The sequence below is a fragment of the Eleginops maclovinus genome, chromosome 9 (assembly GCF_036324505.1).
Source record: "Eleginops maclovinus isolate JMC-PN-2008 ecotype Puerto Natales chromosome 9, JC_Emac_rtc_rv5, whole genome shotgun sequence".
Taxonomy (NCBI): Eukaryota; Metazoa; Chordata; class Actinopteri; order Perciformes; family Eleginopidae; genus Eleginops; species Eleginops maclovinus.
This window is the reverse complement of record NC_086357.1, coordinates 3,806,264-3,828,823: the sequence shown is the minus strand read 5'-3', so window position 1 is coordinate 3,828,823 and position 22,560 is coordinate 3,806,264. Positions and strand designations below refer to the sequence as shown.

The following is a 22,560-nucleotide window of genomic DNA, read 5'->3' as shown; positions in this document are numbered from 1 at the left end:
CTGACTTGTGTGGATGAATCACAACAGTTCTCTGGGGGAAGGAACATAATAAATGTCTGTTGAGAGATCTGGATCCGTAGATGGATTGCTAGGAAGGGAATACAGGAAGTTGGCATCTGCTTGGAATGAATGAACCCAGGAACAGTGTTGGAATACTCTGCAGTCCTAGCTATGCATTCAGTTAGGGGTGAGTTGACATTTTGAAGTGGGTGGCCTGGCTCACTCTTGGGATGACTGGAGATCCTCTTACTTTTACCTGATAGATAGACACACAATGGTCGGTACTGCTGATCTACAGACTGCAGTTCTCCCAAAGGGGGTGCTGTCATTCTGTTATTGTCTGTGTTGTACTGCAAATATGCATGTATCCCTGAATAGGCCTTGCAGATCAAGTCTATCAACCCTAATAGCTGTATCAACAAGGTCATCCAGGCTCGGATGGAGGGTCATGGCAGCCATCACATCAGACCGTCCTTCGTAAAACCCAGCATGTGGAGGATTGCCTTTCCCACTTAGCAGTTTACCGATCTTGGGCCCTCCCAGTGACCTCTGAGATCATAGAAAGCTCCCACGAGGTTGAGATGGGAAGTAGTTTTAAGATTAGAGAAGGGCTTTGTCTTGGCGGGTCAATGGCTAGGCCTGGAATGAGAAGTGAGATGGTAACATTGGAAACCAGGTAAATTAATGAATAGTTAAATGATCAGAAGGGATTGGTGACAGGCAGAACGCTCTCTGTAAACTCTGTTAGATATTTACAACGGATAGACTCTGTGATTCAACACTTTTAATAACTGTCCAAAATATATAAACCAATACCTTTTGGGGATTTATAGGTAGACCTTTACTCAGTACAATCCCATGAACGAACAAAATCATCACTAACCAAAATATCTTCTGATGTTCTTTCTGAATTCACAACACTTCAAATTTGGTGGGAAATGTGTTGGATTACTTTATGTCACTAAGCAGGAGGAGGGCACTGATCCTCCAGTTGAAACAGATTCAAAATGTTGACAAGATTACAAAAAGGAACCAGAGAAAAAAATGGTGGTTCTCCTTCTGATGAGGTGGTTTTCTCCTGGCGAATAGGACAAAGCAGGGGCCGGTTATTTTCTGGGTTTTACTGCTTTGGATTTGTGCAAAAACTCTCTACAATCAAAATGTCCATGGACCGGTTATTACCTCAATTATCACACAGTTGGCTCACTACCTATAAAACAACACCACACTTGAGAATTATAAGATTTCAGTGATATTTTGTATTTTTAAGTTTGGAATAATGGACCAAGTTTAAAATTGAAGTACAGTGTGACAAAGTTCATAATGAAAATGCATATTATCACAATAAATCAATATGTACATTAAAATGACAGATTGTACAATATACAGGCTTGATACATTCTATAATATGGTTAAATGACAAATTACAGCAGGATGCAGTACAATAGAAATATTTCTTTACAAAGTTACAATATTTTTCTTTTAGTATGAGGATAAACAAAATGTACAGCGTGTTCAAGAGGAGTATATTTCTTTACAATCACACTTGTGTTACATGTATAGGATTTTAACAGAGGTCTCCCTTCTGTTACAGATGGTAAGCAAGTTATGGTGTCAAAATATATGGATCATCCATCCATCCATACATCAATCCTTGAATTAATCCTTCCATCCACCTGCCTACTATCAGTTCCATGTCATCCATTCATTAATATATCCATCCATCCTTGAAATCATTCATCCATCCATCAATCTATCCATCCATCCAACTATGGCCATTCATTCAGCCATCATCCATTTATCCACCACTCTAAATAACAATCAATCCATGGATGAACAGATGGGTTGTATCCACCAACGCATCAATGTATCCACCCATCCATATACCTATCCATTCATGCATCATTTGTATTCATTTTTAATTGCTTATCAACATTGGGGCGTTGTTTTTGAAGACTGATTCCAGTTAAATACATGTATTCAGTCATCAGGTGAATATGTAGACTATAAAATCATCCGGATTTCGGAGTCTATCTTGGACATGCCATTTATCTGTGAGTACGTACAGTGATGCTGTCTGGTATTTCTCAGTTAATAGTCCATAGAATTCAATCTGTCAGTAGATATGCAAATCAATGCCGAAAGCCTCTTAGGGAGAATGGTGTACAACAATACATCAGACATACAGAAAATGGATCTTCAGCCCGAAATGATGCAATGTCAGACTCACACTGACAGTTATTTACATTATCTGTAATGCTCTCCCATCCCTCTCCATGAATGAAACTTCAGTGTACAGTGCTATTATACTCTCTGGAAAAGTGAATCCTATACAGCTGTGGGTAGGAAACAGCCCGGGTGCTGCCTGATAAAAGGCATCTCCCTGAAAAGTAATTTGCTGCAAATTGCCAGTTCCCTGACTTGACTTTGCAGCTTAGCTTACCTGAAGATTACAAATAGCTAACAAATGCTAATATCTCAGTAACAAAAACACTGGTTTCAACTTGGACTACAAAGGACTCTGATGAATCTGATAATGCGGGTTGCAAAGCTGAGCTATAGAGTAGTGCAGTAATAAGTACTAAAAGGCGGTAATGAGTTAGCATTTTAGCACTTCCTGTTTCGTCCTGGGTTTTGGGTTAGATTCCTGAAATGCAGCCTGTGGTTAACAGAAGCTTAAGACATTTTAAAGTGTTGTTCTTCAACATAAAGTTGTTCAGTTAATACCCTAGTTGAAAATATCTGAAGGTTCTCTGTTTCACAAAACGGGGGTTGTTAACAATTGGCTAAATCAATGTCATGCTAAACACAAGTCCGCCGTTAGCTTAGTGGTCTTGATACGAAGTCGTTCGACCTTGATGTAGTTCATTTATAACCTAAGATAAGCTTTTACTAATGCAGATTTAATTATGTTTCAAAAACATCTTGAACATTTGTTTGCCATATTTTCTGAAACCTTCTGAATCAAATGGAGAAATCCCATTGCTTATTGTCGAGGAAACCACAAAATATGTCATCTCTGCACCACTCTATTGCCTGAATTCAGCAACACAACCGGTATCCAGATTCTTCAAAGAGTTTATAGTGAGAATACAATCAATCTGGTCTGTGATAATACAGTATTATGTGTATGAACATTGCTAGCCATGAGCCGATCAAAGCCAATCAAAGATGTTAGCCCCTAAGTGACACTTAGTGTGATATTCCTATCTCACCTACTGAATATGTTGTTATTTTTTCTATATGAACATGTAAATGCATTATAGCAAACATAATAAGTAGTCAAATAGGAGAACCACATCTTGGACCTTGGAAAAAAGGTGCAAAATGTTAACATCCCCAAGCATGATAACCTGTATGATATACATATAAAAGGTTTCTTACCAAAACATAAGGGGGACATGACTTTCAGAAACAATTAAGAGACCACTGCAGCATTATCAGTTTCTCTTGTTTCATTATTTATAGGTATGTCTTTGAGTTTAATGATTTTTTAAATTATTGTATTCTATAAACTACTGACAATTGTTCTCAGTGTTGGAATTCAACAGACACTGGAGTGGCTGCCGTACATTTGGAGATAAAGATTTAAGAAAAATGTGGAGTGGTCTCTTAATTGTTTCCGGAGCTGTATGTAAATGGGTTTTCTGTTATAATGACTGGGTTAGCTAGGGCAACTTCGAATATGAAGGGGAGATATATCTTTTGCAAGTCTACAGGGTGCAAGAGCGGACAGAGTGGGATTTTCTGATTTAACGTAATGACATTATCTGGGGTTCTACCAGAGTGAGTAAAGGCAAGAAAGACAACATCAAAGTTGTTCTGGAGCATGCAGCTACTGCAAGGTGTCATAATTTGAACCTGAAGAGTTGAGCGACTAAAGCAGGGCAGCAGAGGCAGAACCTGGTCTGAAAGAGTTTTACTTCAGCGAAGTGTAGCAGCTAAACAAGGCACCTTGCCAAGGTCTGCTCACAACCAGCACACAGACTTGATCACGTTCCCTAAGGTTATCAAAGTTGTTTAGGTATTCAGCCCAACCCCTCTGGAGTTGCATTGTCTACAGTACGTTTTCTGAATTAATCCAGTAAATCCAATGTTCACATCCAGTCCGGTTTTAAATCTCCACAGACGACAGCTTGTAGTCCTTAGAATTTAAAGTCTTATATGGCTTTCCCCGCTGTGGCATTCTGGCATGTTAAGGTTCCAGTTTTTCCAGGAGCTTCACGGAGAAGCTTCAAATTGTCAGACATGAAAACAGTTGAAAAAACAATAGCGGTCCATATTTGTAGTCCAACATGACAACCTAAGTAGAAAACTAGGAAAACTGTGGTTGAAAATCCATATTTGTGATCCAACAAAAATGTTTGTAGTCCACTGTAATGAAACACAAAAGTCAGCCAGGTTGATCAGCTGTCTTGAGACACATCTCCCCACGTACTAGCTTCATTTTCATCCGAGTCAGAGAGTGCTGCTGTACACAGATCACTGAAGATATCTGGAAAAAATAAAAGAATATTCAAGTCAGTTCATTTTTTAAATAGATTTTTTCTTTTATTATATAATTATTATTTTTTTAATTAAGTATTGGACGGGAACAAACAGTGGCATTCAACATAATGCTTGTGGAGGGGGATGCACAGCCAGGACTGCCCTGCCAGTATGAAATAACAAGGCAAACATTGCATTTTTAATAGGAGTGTAAAACAAGGATACATAATAGTAAGGCATTCAAAATCTGCAACATATCAAAAGGCAAGAATTATGGGGAAGGCAGACAGGCAACCACAACAGGTGAAGAGGGATACACTTATCCAAAATACTGAATGATAACTGCTTTAGTATGTTAAGTTTAGCTAGGTCTGTCCTCCTCAAAAACTTACAACTTCAGAATAAAGAGATAAAAGACAAGGGAAGGTGAGGAGAGGGAAGTGATGGTTGGAGATGGGCTGGAAGGGCGCAGTAACAAAACAAGCGAGGCCGCCGCAAACACTTCCAGCACCTTTCAAGCCGGCGTGTTAGGGAGGAGATATGAGGAGGTGGAGTGAGGATAGAGGGGACATTAGAGCGAGAGAAGAGAGAGAGAGACCCCAGGAGGGGCTGGCCTAGGAAAAAAATATATTTTGTGCCACCAAACCAAACCATTGCAAAATACATTTCATGTACGGTTCAGATTAATATAATATGGGCCTGTAAATAAAAATACCTTCACCAACTTTCAATTTAAATGGCGTTTAGTGACATTTGTACCGTTCCTTAGCATAGAAACGGAAGAGTTCTCTTTATAATTTTAAAGAATAACATGGAACTAAAGATTGATAATAATTTGATAATAGGAACTTTTCCTTTTAGTGGAAGGTTTTCATTTAATTTTTGAGCAATTTTCTCTTTTTTTATTAAGGAAACCAGGACGCGTCTTGCACAATCAAAGTGAAATAATAAACCTTGGCATCAAAATATATTTTTTTCTTCCTTCGTCCACTCCCATCATCTATAATGGAAAGAGATGTGCAAATGTGCTCCAACCAGTGATATCATGCTCTGATTATTCAACTCCACAAGCCAAAGCTCTCTCATCACCATCCGCTCCATCCACCCTGAAGCCTGTCCAACAGCCCTGCCCCCTTTCCCAGAGCAGCTTCCCACCCAATCCCCTGGCCCAACTGCCATGTGAGCGAGAGAGGGAGTAGCTGAAGTTGGAGTCATGGAGCGGAGGGAGGAGCGGTGTGTGACTGAGTGAGTTACAGCATGGCTGCCAGTGGTTAGTCAGATGTAGCGTTGTTACTTAATGAGTGACCTTCAGATGCTGTCTGCAGTATACTGGAAGGAACCAGTCCTGTCTCCTCTGTTAAAAGGTTCTTCACTAACCTAGAACATGAGACACAATGCAGCAGAGGGAAAGTGGGTACAGTAGCTCTGAAATGTACAGGTACCATAGTTTCATTATTTCTTACACTGGAACTGCTTTTTATGTAAATGTTGAACCAAAGCACATTTCTTTTGTTTTATACCCCAAATACACTTGTGAGGAATGAAGTGAACGATCAAAAATCAGACGTCGTACAGGTAGTCAAGTACATTTTCATAGTGTGATTCTGTCATAGAGGCATGTGACTGAATAATAATAATAATAATAATAGTTTGAACTTATATAGCACCTTTATAGGTACCCAAGGACGCTTTCCATTTTGTGAGGACAGACAGAAAACAAATTAAAAAGTGTGGCAAATAAAAGAAAAAAAAAAAAAAACTAAATAATGGCAGTTGTGGTAGGAGAACGGGGGACTAAGATGAGTTACTGGTCAGAGGCTATGGTGAAGAGGTGAGTTTTTAAGGAGGATTTGAAGATATCCAGGAAGGCAGCATTGCGGATCTCTGCAGGAAGAGCGTTCCAGAGGGTGGGGGCCGCAACACTGAACGCCCTCTCACCAACGGTTGGGAGGCGAATGCGGGGGATTGAGAGAAGGCCTGTGTCCGAGGACCGCAGACTCCGTGAAGGGGTGTAGGGATGGAGGAGGTCTTACAGATACTGTGGAGCGAGGCCATGGAGAGACGTGTAGATGGGAAGGAGGGTTTTGTAAGTGATCCGGGACTTGATCAGGAGCCAGTGAAGGTGGATGAGGGAGGTGATGTGCTGCCATGGCTTGGTGCGGGTGAGAACTCTGGCAGCAAAGTTCTGGACATGCTGGAGCCTCTCCAGGGTTTTGCTGGGAACCCCGGAGAGGACCCCATTGCAGTAGTCCAATCGGGACATGATGAAGCCGTGTATGAGCATTTCTGCCACAGAGTCGGAGAGTGAAGGCCGGAGTTGGGAGATGTTTTTGAGAGAGTTTAAAAAAGAGGCAATAAAATCTGAGCTGACAGAAAATGATCCGTTTTAGTTTAACACACACAGTTAAGACCACACACACTATTTTATGAACATATAGGTTCACCTGCTGAATTATAAACAGAACAAATGAACTGAAGAAAGAGAATACCATAAGGCAGTAGGTGTATAAATTCATTCTTAAAGTATTAGAACAGAACAGAACAGCTGACAGAGAGAACATCTGATCCTTTACAACAATCGCTAGACGCTCTTTTTAGGTTTTTACTAACATTGTAATCCTGCCAGTAAGTCCCATTTTTAATGGAAATGTAAAGTAAATCTGATTACGTTGATTTTATACAGTATAACTGTAAGGGAATAAACTGACTCTATTTTGTATCCGGATTTGATAATCCTGTTACCTGTAATCCGTTACTCGCCCCAGCCTGAAAGCAAACCTTGGTGAACTTGTAGTCTCATGTTTAAAATTATACCACACATGCTCATGTAGAGAGTGTTCAAAATGAGGCTTCGTGTGAGGGGTTTGTCAGTTATATGCTCGGTCTTAATGACCAACATAATTGGTTTTGCAGAGCTGGTTTCCAGACCACACACACAAGTAAAGAGCTGGAATAGAGCCAGCTCATTAAACGTCTCTTAATTATTAAATATGCAAATATGTCTGTTAAGAATTTTACCACCCTCAAAACATTTTCGTGGGATAAGAGAAAAGACATGGATAGAAATGTGAGTCAGCAAAAGAAGTTAATATGGAAAAATGAACCCCAGTAAGCAAACAAAAACATACCAATACCGAACAAATTGTTTTGATTATATGAAAAAAAGGCAATAAAACATGAAACTTTGGTGCAATGGTAGATAAAAGAATCTAGGCAACCTGTGCTGAGTTGGGGTCTAACATTTTAAAGCAAAGGGACCTTCATCTGAGCTATGGTTCTGCATGGTATCTGAACTTCATCTTAGAATTACATTCTTGACTATTACATTTCTTTTTCCTTTACATTTTCCCCATAAGCAAACAACGTGAATACCACACACTGTACAATGCAACACAATTGGCAGGCATGGTGCTGAAATGGGATAATTGAATGTATATAATATACAAAGACATTGTTAATAAAAACAATGATATATAATTATAAATATGCAACAGCCTACAGGAGCTGTAAAAAAATAAAATAAAAAAAGTTCCACACAGTCTTACACTAACTTTAATCCAACAAAAAACTAAAAAGGGAGATTTTAAATTCTTCACTTCCCTCAAAAGAAGGGAGTTCTTTTAGCTGCAGAAACCCACAGACGCAGAGGATAAGAGACAGCTTTCAGGGCTGAAATACGCATGAGCTGATGAAAAATGAGCAAATTCAAAGCAAGTCGAGCTTTTATCTAATAGAGTGTTGGTCTCTTCAACACTTTAAAACACACTGTCAGTGGTGGGTTGCAGAGGCTGTCTCCATAAGGGCAGCAGCCTCTGGTTTTCAGGCATAATATATAGATGGTGTTGGATCGGGGAAAGACACAGAGATCCGTGATTTGGCAAAAGAATATCGTCCCCCATCTTCACCAGTGTTATGTTGGAGGGAATTAATTCTAGAGGAGCCCCACTGAGCCTTAAATCCTTGTAGAGTACAGGAAGCAGCTGTTCGATTTCTTGATATGGCGTGTTTGATTAATGTAGACCAGACTCTACATAGACTTTTTTTTCCAGAGAAGCCATGATTAGCAGCAGAGGGAGTGGAAAAAATGCTTTTCTTATCCACAACTCCATAATATCATGAAATGATACACGAGTCATCATAACAGCTCTGCGTCAAATGCTGCCTTTCTGAAGTGTGATGTTTCTCAATACTCTGTCAGCGAGGATGGATTCAACTCGATATCCGCAGCTGAGGTTTATGGTGTTGTTGTAGTGCACAGCATTATATCGTAAGCTCCATCCATCCTTTTTTCTACTAATGCTCTTCAGGGTTGTGGGAGGCTGGAGCCCAGCATGCATCACGCTAGAGGCATTGTATAGCGGGGTACAAATATACAGCATACAGCTCCAGAAAAAATTAAGAGACCTCTCCAAATGTTTCTTAAATCTTTATCTCTACATGTATGGCAGCCATTCCAGTGTCTGTTGAATTCCAACACAGAGAAAACGGTTCAGTAGTTTATAGAATACAATAACAAAAATGAAAAATAATCTTAATTTTTTCCACGGCTGTATATAACTGCATGTACAGATAATGTCTGTGTTCATTTTAATTTGTCCATACAGACATTCAGTATGATACCGAAATTAGTACGAATCTGAGGAACATGATGACATTTTGTTTTTTAGTTAATAGAAAAAGGTAGTCTGTTTCTGATTCAAATGCATGCATGTTTGTAGTGATTAATTCTTTATTTTGGATTGATCTATGGGAATAATGTCTAAGGAGGACATATTCTGCCCATTTTCAGGTTCATAATTGTATTTAGTGTCTCTACTGTGACACGTCTCCATGCTTTAATGTTCTGAAACCAGAGCCCAGTCTGCTCTGATTGGTTAGCTCAGCCTATCACGTACAATGAACGCTAGCCAATAAAAGCACAGGTGTTACACTGTGATGTCATTAAGTACAAATAATAAAATTAAATAAATATCTCGGGTGACTTTAAGCCAGAATGGAACAATTTACAGGTGTAAATTTAAACTAAAGCTCAAAAGTACTGTGAGGTACCAACTCTATTAACATCTACTCCACTTTTTGGGAGGCAAATGAAGCATGACTAAAAGGACATGATGATGCAGTTATTCAATGAGCTGCAGGCTGGATGATCAGTGCTTTCTAAATAAGGGAGCAGCAGGTAGCAGACAATGCCGTTAAGGTCAGTTAAGCAGATTTCTGGTGAAGCATTGACACTAATATATTGACTATTTGACTATAACACACAGCTTCAGGGGGTTGATGATAGCTGTCAGTGATTTTCTTTTAACCAGAAGCTGACTTTTCCTGTTTGTAGCCTGTACTTTCTCATGGAGCTACAGCCTGCCCAACAACCTCCCCTAGCATCCGGTGGGAACACATTTCGAAACATTAGTCATGCTCATATTATACACAAGAACCCATAGGGAATTTGAAAGGACACTGTGTTGGATTTGGCGGCATCTAGTGTTAGGGTTGCAGATTGCAAACAATTAAATTCCCCTCCATTAGCCCTTCCTTTTCCAAGAGCGCAAAATCTGTGGTAATGCCCTGGTATATTTCCGTAAATTCCCCTTGCTCAATGTCTTTCCTATGTTATTGTAAGCAAGTGCATTCTTAACCTGGAAGACTACCTTTATAATTAATTCATTCCCAATGTGCTGCTGCTCATCAGAAGTCCACTCCTATCCAGATCTTCAGCAACCTCTTCTCATGAGCATCAACATCAATATAGTACTTGTTTACTCAGAAATAAGTCGGTCCCGAATAAACTTTACAAGCAATGTAACTCAGGCTGGTGTTACCACAGTTTAAAAGTGTGTCGAAGAACTGCAGTTGCCAGGTAATGCAAAACAAAATAAGGCTGTATGTTGGAATGAACCTGGGCTGGAGGTAATTAAATAATGAGGAGAGGAGAGAGGGATCTGATTTATATGTCCTGGAGTGTAATACCCTCTTAACACTGCCTTTCCCTGTCGCTCACAAATGACCTCTGTCTCCAACTAATTCCACATACAAGCATGCAGGTATTGACAAGCCTGATCTTCAATGAAATGCAAGTACACAAGCTAATTACTGCATGGTCCTTTTTCTTGCCATGGAATATTTGCTTCAACAGAAATCATTTTCTTCAAAGAATGATGAGCCAAAATTATAAAAAAATACATCCCAAATAAGATTATACTGGCATCAAACTGGTACATTTGTGTTTTTGGGCCTGAACTTAGGAACAAAACGTGTTTGAAATGAAGGAAAGGATCCACTAAGCCAAAGGTTTCAAATGCTAAGTCCAGTTGAAATGCAACCAACCAGGGAAAAAATGTGTTGGCATGAACAAGCTCACCGACGTCCCACATTTCCAAGGAAGAGGTGGCTAAAACTCACCAGTGTCCGCTCTCTGCCTCCTCCAGAAACTGGACCAGGTCCCCCGTCCCCAGAGAGAGATCTTGTGCATCACGAGACTGGTAGGTCAGTTGCACCCGGTAACGACTGCTGTCTCCCTGCACAAATAAAACAATCCCAGTCAGATCCAATTTTGACGTGGTCCAATTTGAGTAAAACGCTTGGATTCCTTTAACCCCTACACTTATAAAAAGTTGAAAGAAATGTTTTTACTGACCATTGCTTTTACTTGTTATTTGAGGTGAAACTAATTAATGTTAAAAAAGTGATACCTAATTAACTTTGCTGTACATAATTTGTTAGAAAAAGACACACCACTATTGTTGTAAACAGTCTTTTATATGTTTGAACTTAAACAAGCAGAACTGTGACTCCTGTATAGGTAGACAATCTACTATATGAATCTCCTGACAAACATTTGTACGCAATGTGTATTAATAGTCTTCAATTTATTGTTTATAATCTAGCTGTTGAAAGACATAATGTGGACAAATAATAATTCATAGACAGGATGAACAAATATGCCCTATTTCGCATGATACCTAATGTAAAATGTACATGTCTTTGACGAAGTGTTCCAAAGTGTGGGCCACTCACTTTGTGACTGTCTACTGTCCATTCCACAAATGATAATGGATGTGATACCCAGCAGACCTGAGCAGCTATAAACTGTCCATTTCTCGTCTCCCCTCCCTCATTTCTTAAATGCCAAGTCGTCAGGGCCTGCCGATAACGGGTCCAATGTCCATGGGAAAACATTAAGCAAAGGTGGGACCCTCTATCAGGGGGATCATAAGGGGATATTGTAGAAATTGGAGAAAAATGGATGATGAGCACAGAAGAAACTAGGGATAAGTGGAAAGCTGTCATGGGTCGTTGATCGTAGAATGTAATTTTTTAGGCAAAAGCTGACGAGACCCAGAAGAACCAGAATAGGTAGGGGGGAGCTTCATTTTTCTCTCAGACAAAGGTTTGATATGTTATAAAATGTTGAGAGTTACCTACATTTTTATTGTTGCCTTCTTCTTCTGAAGAGTTCGAAGATTCCTCGGCACTGGAGGGTATCGTCTCAAAGTCGTCCGTGTCCATGGAAGGGTGACGCCGCTGGGCCCAACCTGAGGGGAATCAATGCAGATTATAAGCCACAAAAAGAAACAAGAGGGATTCCATTTGGAAGGTGACGTAGCTCCGTTGGCATTATTGCGATGTTGATGTGCATTTAGGTGGCGTTGCATCATCATGAAAGCTTGATGCATCTTATTGCAAAACTCAAACCTCTCACCAAGCTTCTCGTACACAAAATAAGTCAAAATGAACGTCATATGGTACCTTTGTTGGACAAAAATGTTCAACAATGTTCTGAACATGGTGACCACAACCTCTCTTCAACCGTTCAGACTTGCATTAGCTGCCCGGATGTAACCCTAGGGTTAGGGTAGGGTTTAGGTTTGTAACAGTATTATGGGTAATGGATGTTACTGAGGGACTATGGGCACAAACTATTTGGAGTCATTTGATGATTAAAAGGCTAAGATTGACCTAGAAGTTGCATTCCAGCAAGATCAGCTAACATGCTGCAGAAAGAAGTTTAACAAACACATCAGAAGGAAATGAAACGCTGATCTAATGACACAATTGACTGTAGGAGACGATGCTTCTCTGCGGTTACCTGGTTGGGATGTGGATCTAGGGACAGTTGAGGTGGCGCTAGCAGCAGTAGCAGTGCTGCTAATCAGGCTCTGACGCTTCCTGACTGCAGCCATAGCACCACGCAAAGTATCTGGAGGGAAGCCAAACGCTTTATACCAATCCTTGACGTCATGATTGCCATTCAACACCGTCAAACACGAACAATGATCAAAACTTGAGACTACCGACAAAGTAGTGAGACTCAACTCATGCAGAAATCACCCTATAAGTCAATACACCGAAATAAAAGCACCAAGACCAACACATTGATCTGATCTGTCATTTGACGCTCATGCATTTCGAAACGACACAGTACGGAACACAACGCAAGTCAACACAGCAGGCAAGAAATGGAAATGAACAAGCACATAAATACGAGCACACACACTACACACGTATAAATAAAAATATAAATCTCACAAATACATTGTGCCTTATTAACACAAGAAAACGCTAAAAGGCCCAGCATGCTCGGTGCCTTTACAGAGATAACATATCTTTGCATGTTCAAGTACCTTCATAACCAAATGGAGTGGGATCACTCTTTATCTCATGTCTTTTGTTCTTTATGCTAGCAGACAGGGGACCTGTCCAGGGAAGATAACATGCAACAAGAAGCTTTATTAGTTGGTAAAATGAAGGCAGACACACAGCATTGCCCCAAAACCCCATTTAGACAAGCATTGGAAAACCCATTTAGATATGAAATGTGTTACAAAGAGCTTCCATCTGTTGGAGTAAACACTTTTTATCGTTCAGAGTGTACATTTCATAAAAGCTTTGCTATGATTTTATTCAGACCATTGTATAAAGAGTCTGAATTCTCATGTGATAATTGCCATCTGCTACAGAGAGTGTTCATGTTCTGTTACTGTCTGTATCAGCGGTTTTATAAATACTTTGCAGCTGGACTGTTTATCTCTACATCTTAATAAGTGACCATCACAAGCTTGAGAAGACACAGATTGTCACAACTGTAGGCAGCCCTATTCTCATCAGTTTTATTACTTATTAAGATAAATAAAGGAATCGTATGCTGTGTCATTTCTGAGAATGACACAGTCGGCGAAATATGGCAAGGCGTACAGTCGGTTGTGAAAGCATGAATTCATTATTAACTATTTTCCTTCTCTTTTGAAGTTGAAACTGATTTGATTTCCTTGCGGTCAATAACATATATATGCACTATTACTTTTTACATTCTTTCCTTTCTGTGACATGTCTGTATTTTTGTGTTTAAGGCCTGTTATCTTACTGAATCTAATGCTACCTTATCAGTGTAATGCTATTCTTATTCTTACATTAAAAGAAAAGTATCCTTTAATTATATTAAGTCATAAATGTTACCAACAAGGCTGCAATTAGAAAAGAGTTAAGGTATGTATTGTAAATGAACATGTATGAGTTGACATTATATTTTTCCTTGATATAAGTGCACATGTTGGAGGGGAATTAAAATCAGAGGTCACTGCATTGAAGGAGAAAAATTACAATGAAAGCAGAGAGCATACAGGGTGGAAATAGTTAAGGGGAAACTTTAATAGCTCTGTGCCGGTGCTTTTAATTCCTCCCCTGCCTCGGCCTGTTGAAATGAACTTCTCATCTATATTCCTATAATAAATTGCACTTCTACTGCCACTTTGAATGTCACCCGACGCTCCAAATGTCAGCTTATCAAAATTCTTATTTCCTTACCGTTGCTGTAAAAGAAAAAAAATATATATAAAATATAATATGTATGTCCACTCATTTGCAGTCTTACATTGTTTTCATTCCCAGCAACGGCTTGACTTTCTCCATGCGTCTCATGAATTCCAAGAGAGCAGTAAATGGGGTGAAGGTAATAAGAAAATAGTTTTTTTTTACCCCCTCTTTATAAATGCACACACACTTTTCTCAGTACCACTTCAATGCGAGTGTGTGTTTTGGTCATGACTGACTTGAAGTCCAACAGAAACCATAATTATTCAAAACCCATATCCAAGAGATTATAAATGTATCTGAATGTGCAATAGATTGCCTTTAATTACATCATACAGACAACACTGGTCTGTATAGACACAGATAAAACACAAAGACGGTGTTTTCATGAAACCACCAAAACGTAATTATTTGCCTAATTTTTCAAGTACTTTTTTCTCATTTTAGACATTTTTATATATATTGTTGCCATTGCAAAGTTAGCAATGGGCTAAGCTCTTCATACACTTCCTTACAAACCAAATTTGGGGTCGTAGACAACGTGAGGTTTTGCATTATTGAATAAAAACTACGATATTTTTGTTACTTGTGCTCTTTCTTCATATTCAAATAACCTGGCTAAAGCTTTTAATTTACCCAAACTTTATTTCAAATAATTAGTTTTCTATCAGTTTGATCTGCCAGTCTATGTGAATAGAATCAAAAAAGCAAAACATGGCGGCAGGGAGACTGGTTGGTTAATCAGGTACCTTTTGTGCGTCGTGCTGCGAAAGTGGAGGAGGAAGAGGAAGTTAGGGAGGAGGCGAGAGAGAAGCGACGGGTGACCTCTGCCTCCTTAGCAGCGGGAGCTATAGCCGGAGGGGGGGGTTGGAGGAAGGAAAGGTAGAAGGGGGGAAAGGGAGGATACATGAAGAAGCAGAGGAGCATGGACAAAGAGATGGTGTTATAGATTTTAAATGAAAGAAAAAGCAGGGTGAGAGCAAACAGAGAACAAAGGAAGGGAAAAGTTAGTAGTTTAACATCCCACTTCAGTAATGTTAACATTGTATTAAAATCATTTAGAAAGAGGATTCTGCTACATTTCATGCTAATGAAAAGAGGAAGCGGCACATGGGTGAAATGATGTACTTATGTAATAATGTTTTTGACAAATAAAACCAAATAAAATATCTTAACTTCAACTTTCTATTTTGATATGAGCCCTTAACCTCATCTCACGTTCTTCAGTGGATGGAGTTTGCTTGGATAACGTAATGAAAGTACGGACATTACCACAATGAGACTTTGCATACTACATAAGAAAATGTTATATAATAGAAAGCTCCAGAAAAGACAGTGAGTAACCCTTGAGTGTTTTAGAGGGGGATTGTGAAACAAGACTTGTTTTTTTGTATTGAATAATTGTTTTTTGTTGTTTCATCACAATCCTCGAATTCTAAACATATGATGGAAGTGAAAGGATATTTTACCCCAGACAAAAGGTTTTCGCTACTCTGTATAACCCAAAGGATTATCATTGGATATATTTTTCTCAAGACATATTCCTTTTAAGTTTTTGGAATGTCATTCATAAATGTCATGCTGTCCTTTGTTTTGAGGTGGCAGAATGAATCTCACGTATTTTTAAGGAAGTTTTCCATCAATTGACATCAATGCCTGCCACGTTGAAATGTATGACTGGGGTTAAAGTTGCATGTTGAACTCCACCTGCTGTTCACCATCAAATGCTGTGTCCCTGTAAAAACAACAGCAATGTCACTGTGAGTCTCAGGACAGAGCGCTGATCCAACATGTTGGGCTTATTGAGTCAAGCACTCCCATTAAAATGTAAGTATATTTAGTACAGCAAGCCTGGTTCCAATACAAGCCTCGTTGTCCTACTTTTAAAGTAAATAAAAGGCTACAATTGGACATCTATTTGTATTTAAATGCCATTTGTAGTATGAAACAAAACATTACAATGCATCATTTTCACTTTCCTCATTTGTGGGTTCTGTGATCTCATTAGGGGCATGTTTGGCTTGAAGAGTAACTGAATTGCTGTCACTTGGAAAGCTGTACTTGGAATTAGCCAGACCCTCTCCAAAAATGCTAATGCGCCTCCAAATGTCAAGAGGACTTGAATATTAGAGGGTGACATTTAACGCTGTGCCGCAGAATTTAGCCTCGCCGTGGTGTCACTACTGCCGAGACTCTGGCTCTCTTTCTATCTCGCCTGCTGTCTCTGCAACAGCCAGGGTCGGTTTTTGGCATAGGGGACATAGGCGGTCGCCTAGGGCGCCAGATCTAACATTTTTGTAGTTTTGTGTGCACTGATAGTAAGCATTTTCCTCTGGTCAGGAGCTGCTACTGTGTTTTTGTTTGATGGTTGTGGGCCGGTCTGGGCCAAAATGCCAGGGCCGAATTTCTCTCCCAGTCCAGCCCTGGATGCAGTACACCATTTTTGTATCATGTTTTTTGTTTTGCAGTATGGTGCAGAGATGTTAGTTTATGGTTGATTTAAAGCTGGGACGCTTTCTTTTGGTGTTTAGGAGGTTACTAAAAAAAGGATTGAAGGCATATTTAATCACATTTACTGTTTCATCTTTATTTGATTTATTTTTCACTCAAGATGTTCCATACTTAAACATTCTTCTGTCATTTTGCGTTCATATCATGATGACAGCAAACATTGCAGATTTGTGTCAGTTACAATTAAATGTAAGACACATTTTGCCCTCCCTCTGCCATAAAAGCATGATTTTTGAATGGGATTTTAATACTATATATTACTGTACTATCAAAAGTGTGGGACTGTATTACCAAAGGATTGCTGTTGAGCTCTTCCTGAGCTCTCTACTGTATCCCGGGAGCTGTGAATATGACATGATCTGCAAGATAACACAGACTCAGGGTGAACTGCCATGGCACCTCCTCAACGCTGGATTCAGGCAATCCTCAAAAGAAAAGGCATCAACCAGATCTTCTCCTGGGGCTAAAAGTCCAAAACAACCATTAAAACTGGTAGAGACTACTTCAAGCATGACCCTCATCTGGCATCATAGGAAAAGAAAAGAAAGAGGGTCTATGCTAGAAACAGATGCCGAGATTGTGCTTCCCCCGTAAGGAAGAAGAGGAGAACCTGTGGAGATAGACCTTCGGTGAAAAGACGATACTGGGAAATTCCAGAGGGCACTAGAGGATTTGCAGATTTCACTTCCCCTGGGAGAAAAAAGAGGAGGATCTGGGAAGATAAACCAATGCTAAAAAGTCAATATTCAGAGGGCAGGTAAAGAAACCCAAAAAAACCCTCATCAAGGAAGACTGTAAGGAGGATCTGTGAAGATGTACACCTGTTGGTAAATAAGCCTTTTGATAGCATTTGAAATGGCAGCCCGGTAACGCCGGTCTAAGGTCTCAACACCAGAAAAGGTGATCAGGAAAGTCACACCTCCAGTAGAAAGGCCTTCGAGTAAGATTTCAAGTGGAAGAACATCAATCCCAAAAAAGTAACTTTTGAACAAGTTGTTCATGATTGATGATAGTCAGGGCGGTTTTTGGCATAGGCGATATAGGTGGTCGCCTAGGGCGCCAGATCTGGGGGGGCTTCAACATTTTCGACCGTTGGCGCTCATCCTAATTTTCTGCTATGATGCAAGATACTGTACATACATTACATATCAAATAGAGGAAACACCCTTTTTCCCCTGGTTAAATTTTTCGATTGCCAGCTAAAATCTTGCCTAGGGCAGCAAATAGGTCAGAACCGGCCCTGATAACAGCAGTCACAGGCTCCTTGTTGTAGTGCGGGCAGATGCAAAGGATACTGACATGAAGAGATAAAAGATGGGCAAGTGGAGTAATGGAAGATGTGGCCTTCATTATGCTGACACAACAGCGACATGCAGCTATGTACTGTATGTGACATTTGAAGATGAGAAAGACCACAGCAGCTATGTGACTGGAGCCATAAGGTAATGACGACGACGACGACGACGATGGAAGCAGTCACAGATGAAGAGAACCCAGGAAAGACTGTGAGGTCTATAGAGTGGTGAAGTTATGACGTATTTTTGTACGCCGACCCGGAGTATTGGTTAAGAGTTAGGGTTAGGGTTTGTTAGCATCACAACCACTTTTAATATTATTGAAGCGTAAATGCGATCCCCAGAAGAAAAATGCTAACGTATGCTATTAACGAACTAGATCACGTTTACATGGCTACGCATTACCACGGCTAAGCTAAAGGCGGCTAATATTTGGCGTGCTGACGTTTAGTGGTCTTGTTAGTTATATGTTAGCAACCGCACATTATAAACTTCGGACATTAAAGAGTCGGTATTTACTAAGCTTTTATATCTTAGAGCAAAACCTGAAAATCTCTTAAGCTTGTTTTAACCTAAAAAAAATGTTCACCTCGAGACAAGAAAGCGGAAGCGGTAAAAGGCTAACTTGTTTCCAGGTTTTAGGACTCACTCCTGCACCACTCTAATTGTGTTGACACATATGCCAGTGGTGGTGATGATGGTGATGATGGTGATGATGATTATGATAATGGTGATGATGATCATGATGAAGGTAGCATAAGTGAGCACTCAAAGGGTCACACTGTGCGGTTACCTGCTTGAAGAGACCTCCTGTTTGAAAGCCCCTGCAAGGTGAAGCGTTTCCTAGCGTTAGCAGCAGAGAGGCCTGATTGGCCGGCTGAAGCATCAACTGAGTGGGAGAGCAAGAGGGGGCAGGGCTTAGTTCAGCAGCTAGAGAAGAAGAGCAGGGCTGGAGTGTTGTTAGGAAGTGTTCTGATATTGGTGTCAAAGTGATACATGACTTACAGTAGTGTAGATACCCTAGTTTTATGTTTGGTATTTTTCATTCCACAAAATATGCCAAGTTTTGCATGCTTTAAATGAAGTAATGCAACCATGAGGCATTGGCAGACATTATAAATTACAAGTTGGTTATAAATTCCTATGCATGAAGTGGTATGTATATTACCCTGCATTTTAGCATTCATTTCAGAGAATTTCAAATTACATTTCCTTCAGCTAATGCTTTTATCCTAAGCTATTTACATATACTTTAATGCCAGAGACATGCCTTACACTTCAAAAGGTAACCATGGGGATTTACAAGGGCTGGGGATCGAACCACATCTGATAGGTAGACAACATGTCAATGGAATGACTAGTACCTGGTTTGATTTTTTTGTTTCACAATGTGGCAGGTCTAAGCAAATACCCATATGTGCAGTACCACACGATTTTACAGTAGCAACATGGCAATATTATTTTGCATCACAATTTTGTGATTAATACTTTAGGGGAAGACTGTCTGTTTATGAGAGCTCTGGGCCTCTGTTGCATTGTGGGGTTTGGAGCTCTAACTGCTCCTATATTGCCTCATCATTATTAAACGGACAGAGAGCAATAATAACAGATGGAGAATTATGATATAGGAAGCATCAGGGTACACTACATTGTAAAAATCCAAATTGCTCATTGAGTTGTATATTTCAATGCATATTAGGGTTTCTTGGATTATTTTTATATCTGCTTAATAGCATTGATTAGACTACACCACAGATGGTAATACAAAACTGAAGGGAATGAAGTTAATAGTTGTAGATTAAAACCTTTAGAGCCCGATTAAGCCAAATCTAGAAATGTTTATATTCAGTGGGATTTACACTTTCCAAGGGCGTCATGGAATCAGAGGCGTCAGAATGAGCTATAGAAGGGTTTGGAAGAAGGGTGTGTGTGTGTGTGTGTGTGTGTGTGTGTGTGTGTGTGTGTCCCAACTTGCCTTGACATTTGGATGTGTGGACATTATTTTTCACTGTCACAGTGTCAGATCCCGCCTGACCCCGTCAGAAAGAATTACTAACAGATACAGCACTTGTAGTTATACATGTGCAGATCACAGTTTATTATTAAGTTAAATCATGTCAGATGTCTGGTATAAACCGCCAAGCCAACCAACGTGTGTTTCTGTATGTAGACTTGTATAACTCATGGTGTGGGGATATACTGTATATATGTGTACACACCCAGATTGTGGGGACTTACCTTCCTTTTTGGGACATAAGGCAATTCCATTTAACTCACAATGACAGAACAATTTGGTTTAATGTTAAGGATTGGGTGAGGCCTTCTAAATCGATGTCAAGAGACTGTGTCCTGTTCTGTTTAGTGTGTATGTGTCACAATGCTATAATTTTGGATCAGGTGTGCATCATTAAGAGAATATAGATGCAGGGAGGAGGCATAATGGAGCAAGGAGAAGAAGAGGAGATGGTGTGAGTAAAATATGTGTAATGTATAAAGTAGTTAAATATATGGTTTGTTTTCTCTTCACATTTTGATTAAATAGAAGGAAACCAAAAGCACACAATGTTGCATGAAGGGAGGGAGTTGGGCAGCAAAGTTGTAGAGAAGGAAGTGACAGATGGACAGAAAAAGGAGAAGGGGGAGAGAGGAATGATAATAGAAATGGAAAAAAGTATGGTAGGTGACAAGGTGGGTCCCTAGGGATGATCATGTCACCTTGACTCAGTCTGGGATTCATACCGACACACACACCCCCCCCACCCCTCCCCTTTCTCCTTCTCCCTCTTGCAGATAGAATGTTGATATACTCGCTCAAAGAAACCCACGGGATTTCTCACAAGTGTTAAATTGTGCTTGCTATCTTATCCTCGGCTGTAGTTGACAACTGTGTGTGTGTGTGTGTGTGTGTGTGTGTGTGTGTGTGTGTGTGTGTGTGTGTGTGTGTGTGTGTGTGTGTGTGTGTGTGTGTGTGTGTGTGTGTGTGTGTGTGTGTGTGTGTGTGTGTGTGTGTGTGTGTCTGTGTCTGTGTGTGTCTGTGTCTGTGTGTGTCTGTGTCTGTGTCTGTGTCTGTGTCTGTTTGTTTGTTTAGAAAGGCTGTCCTGCTATCCCTGACTGCTTTTGAATGTGTGCAAGGGTTGATAAGTGTGTTTGAGATTGTGTGTGTTTGCAGAAGAACAGGACAAAAAGAGCTTATTTGGTTTGGAGTCTTTTCTAAGGTGACAGTGGACCTCTTACCTCTCTTCTGCCTCATGTTAGGGCTGGGGTTGGATCTCCTGAAGCCTGACTCTGGACTTGATGAATCCGACTGTCTCAGCGCCTTCTTATAGACAGTCCTGGAGTACATGGAGTAGAAGAACAGGTAAAACTGAATGAATTGGCATAATCATAATGGCTGTTTCTTAATTTTACAATCAATATATCCCCTTTTCTGTATTAAATGTTCTGACAAGCAAAGTGTGAGATCCAATGCAAAACCTATGTGATAGTTCTTGTAGTTCTTTTAAACTCTTGTTGCTGAGAATGTGGATGTTGGTTGCTCACCTCATCGGGGCCCCAGAGATGTTGTGTTGGCTTGCTTCTGTGAACACAAAACAGACATTACATTTTACTGTGACACTGTTCCTTCAGCGTCTCAACAGTGGTCCATAAGCCTAACCCTAGTCTTACAGGATTTCTTTAGGTGAGCGTGATCTGATCTGCTGCATTAATGACTTAAGTATAAGCAACTACAACTAATATCCAACATTTTCAACTACATTGTGATCCACCTCAGTACATTTTTGGTGCTTTTTATCCATTTGATTTTCCACTGCGAATGTTGCCAAATTGGACAACAGAACAAACAGATCCATAGCAAGTCTCTTGCAAATTCCATTGTGCACAGTGGAGTTGACGGAAGAAGTGGAGCAGGAAGGCCAAGGTGGATGGGGAAAGCGGTGTTGGAATTGCATGAGAGTGGCCAACGCTGTTTAGGGACGGGTGATGTTGTCATCAAAGTGCTAACCCTAACCTTTGATTTGCAGCCAAAACATTGGCTCAGGGTAAATGGGCGTACCAATTGGAGGGTCAGTTGTTCAATCTCTAGCCCCTGCAGTCAACAAGTGTCCTTGGGTAAGATATCCAAATTGCTCCTGTAGGCATGTATACGGTATGTCAGCTATATCTTTTCTTTGTCAAGTGTATTGCGTAGGAAACAAGAACCTGTTGATGATTCTCTCTGACCAATAAGTGGTCTGCAGAGATTTACCTCCACCTTCTAGTGTCGGCTAAGCTCGCTTGGAACCTGGACCGGTCCTGTTAAAATAGTAGTAGCTAATATACCAAGTACAAGGTGAGTCCTAGTATCAATCAAAGCAATTTAAATCATAAGGAAGAGGAACTAATACAGGGCAGGATATCAAAATAATTAACATTTATCATTGTATTTGTGATAGGCTGTTCCCTCTAGAGACATTTTTAC

The 22,560-nt window shown here is 40.0% G+C and overlaps 1 protein-coding gene across 3 annotated transcripts in view; it reads right to left on the bottom strand.

Annotated features, from left to right (window-relative positions):
* Nucleotides 1–898: 898 nt before the first annotated feature.
* mcf2l2 (MCF.2 cell line derived transforming sequence-like 2) overlaps nucleotides 899–22,560 on the bottom strand; it is a 114,460-nt gene continuing 92,798 nt past the window's right edge. For 2 of the 3 annotated variants that reach the window (XM_063891725.1, XM_063891724.1), the window contains exons 26-35: nucleotides 21,642–21,678; nucleotides 21,336–21,433; nucleotides 18,895–18,990; nucleotides 15,045–15,143; nucleotides 13,110–13,181; nucleotides 12,575–12,685; nucleotides 11,911–12,020; nucleotides 10,888–11,003; nucleotides 5,795–5,865; nucleotides 899–4,495 (exon numbers count right to left, since the gene is read on the bottom strand). In XM_063891725.1, coding sequence (XP_063747795.1) covers nucleotides 4,407–4,495; nucleotides 5,795–5,865; nucleotides 10,888–11,003; nucleotides 11,911–12,020; nucleotides 12,575–12,685; nucleotides 13,110–13,181; nucleotides 15,045–15,143; nucleotides 18,895–18,990; nucleotides 21,336–21,433; nucleotides 21,642–21,678 — 899 coding nt within the window. In that variant the 3' untranslated portion in view covers nucleotides 899–4,406. The remainder of the gene's footprint in view (nucleotides 4,496–5,794; nucleotides 5,866–10,887; nucleotides 11,004–11,910; nucleotides 12,021–12,574; nucleotides 12,686–13,109; nucleotides 13,182–15,044; nucleotides 15,144–18,894; nucleotides 18,991–21,335; nucleotides 21,434–21,641; nucleotides 21,679–22,560) is intronic. The other variant, XM_063891726.1, reaches the window with a different exon arrangement.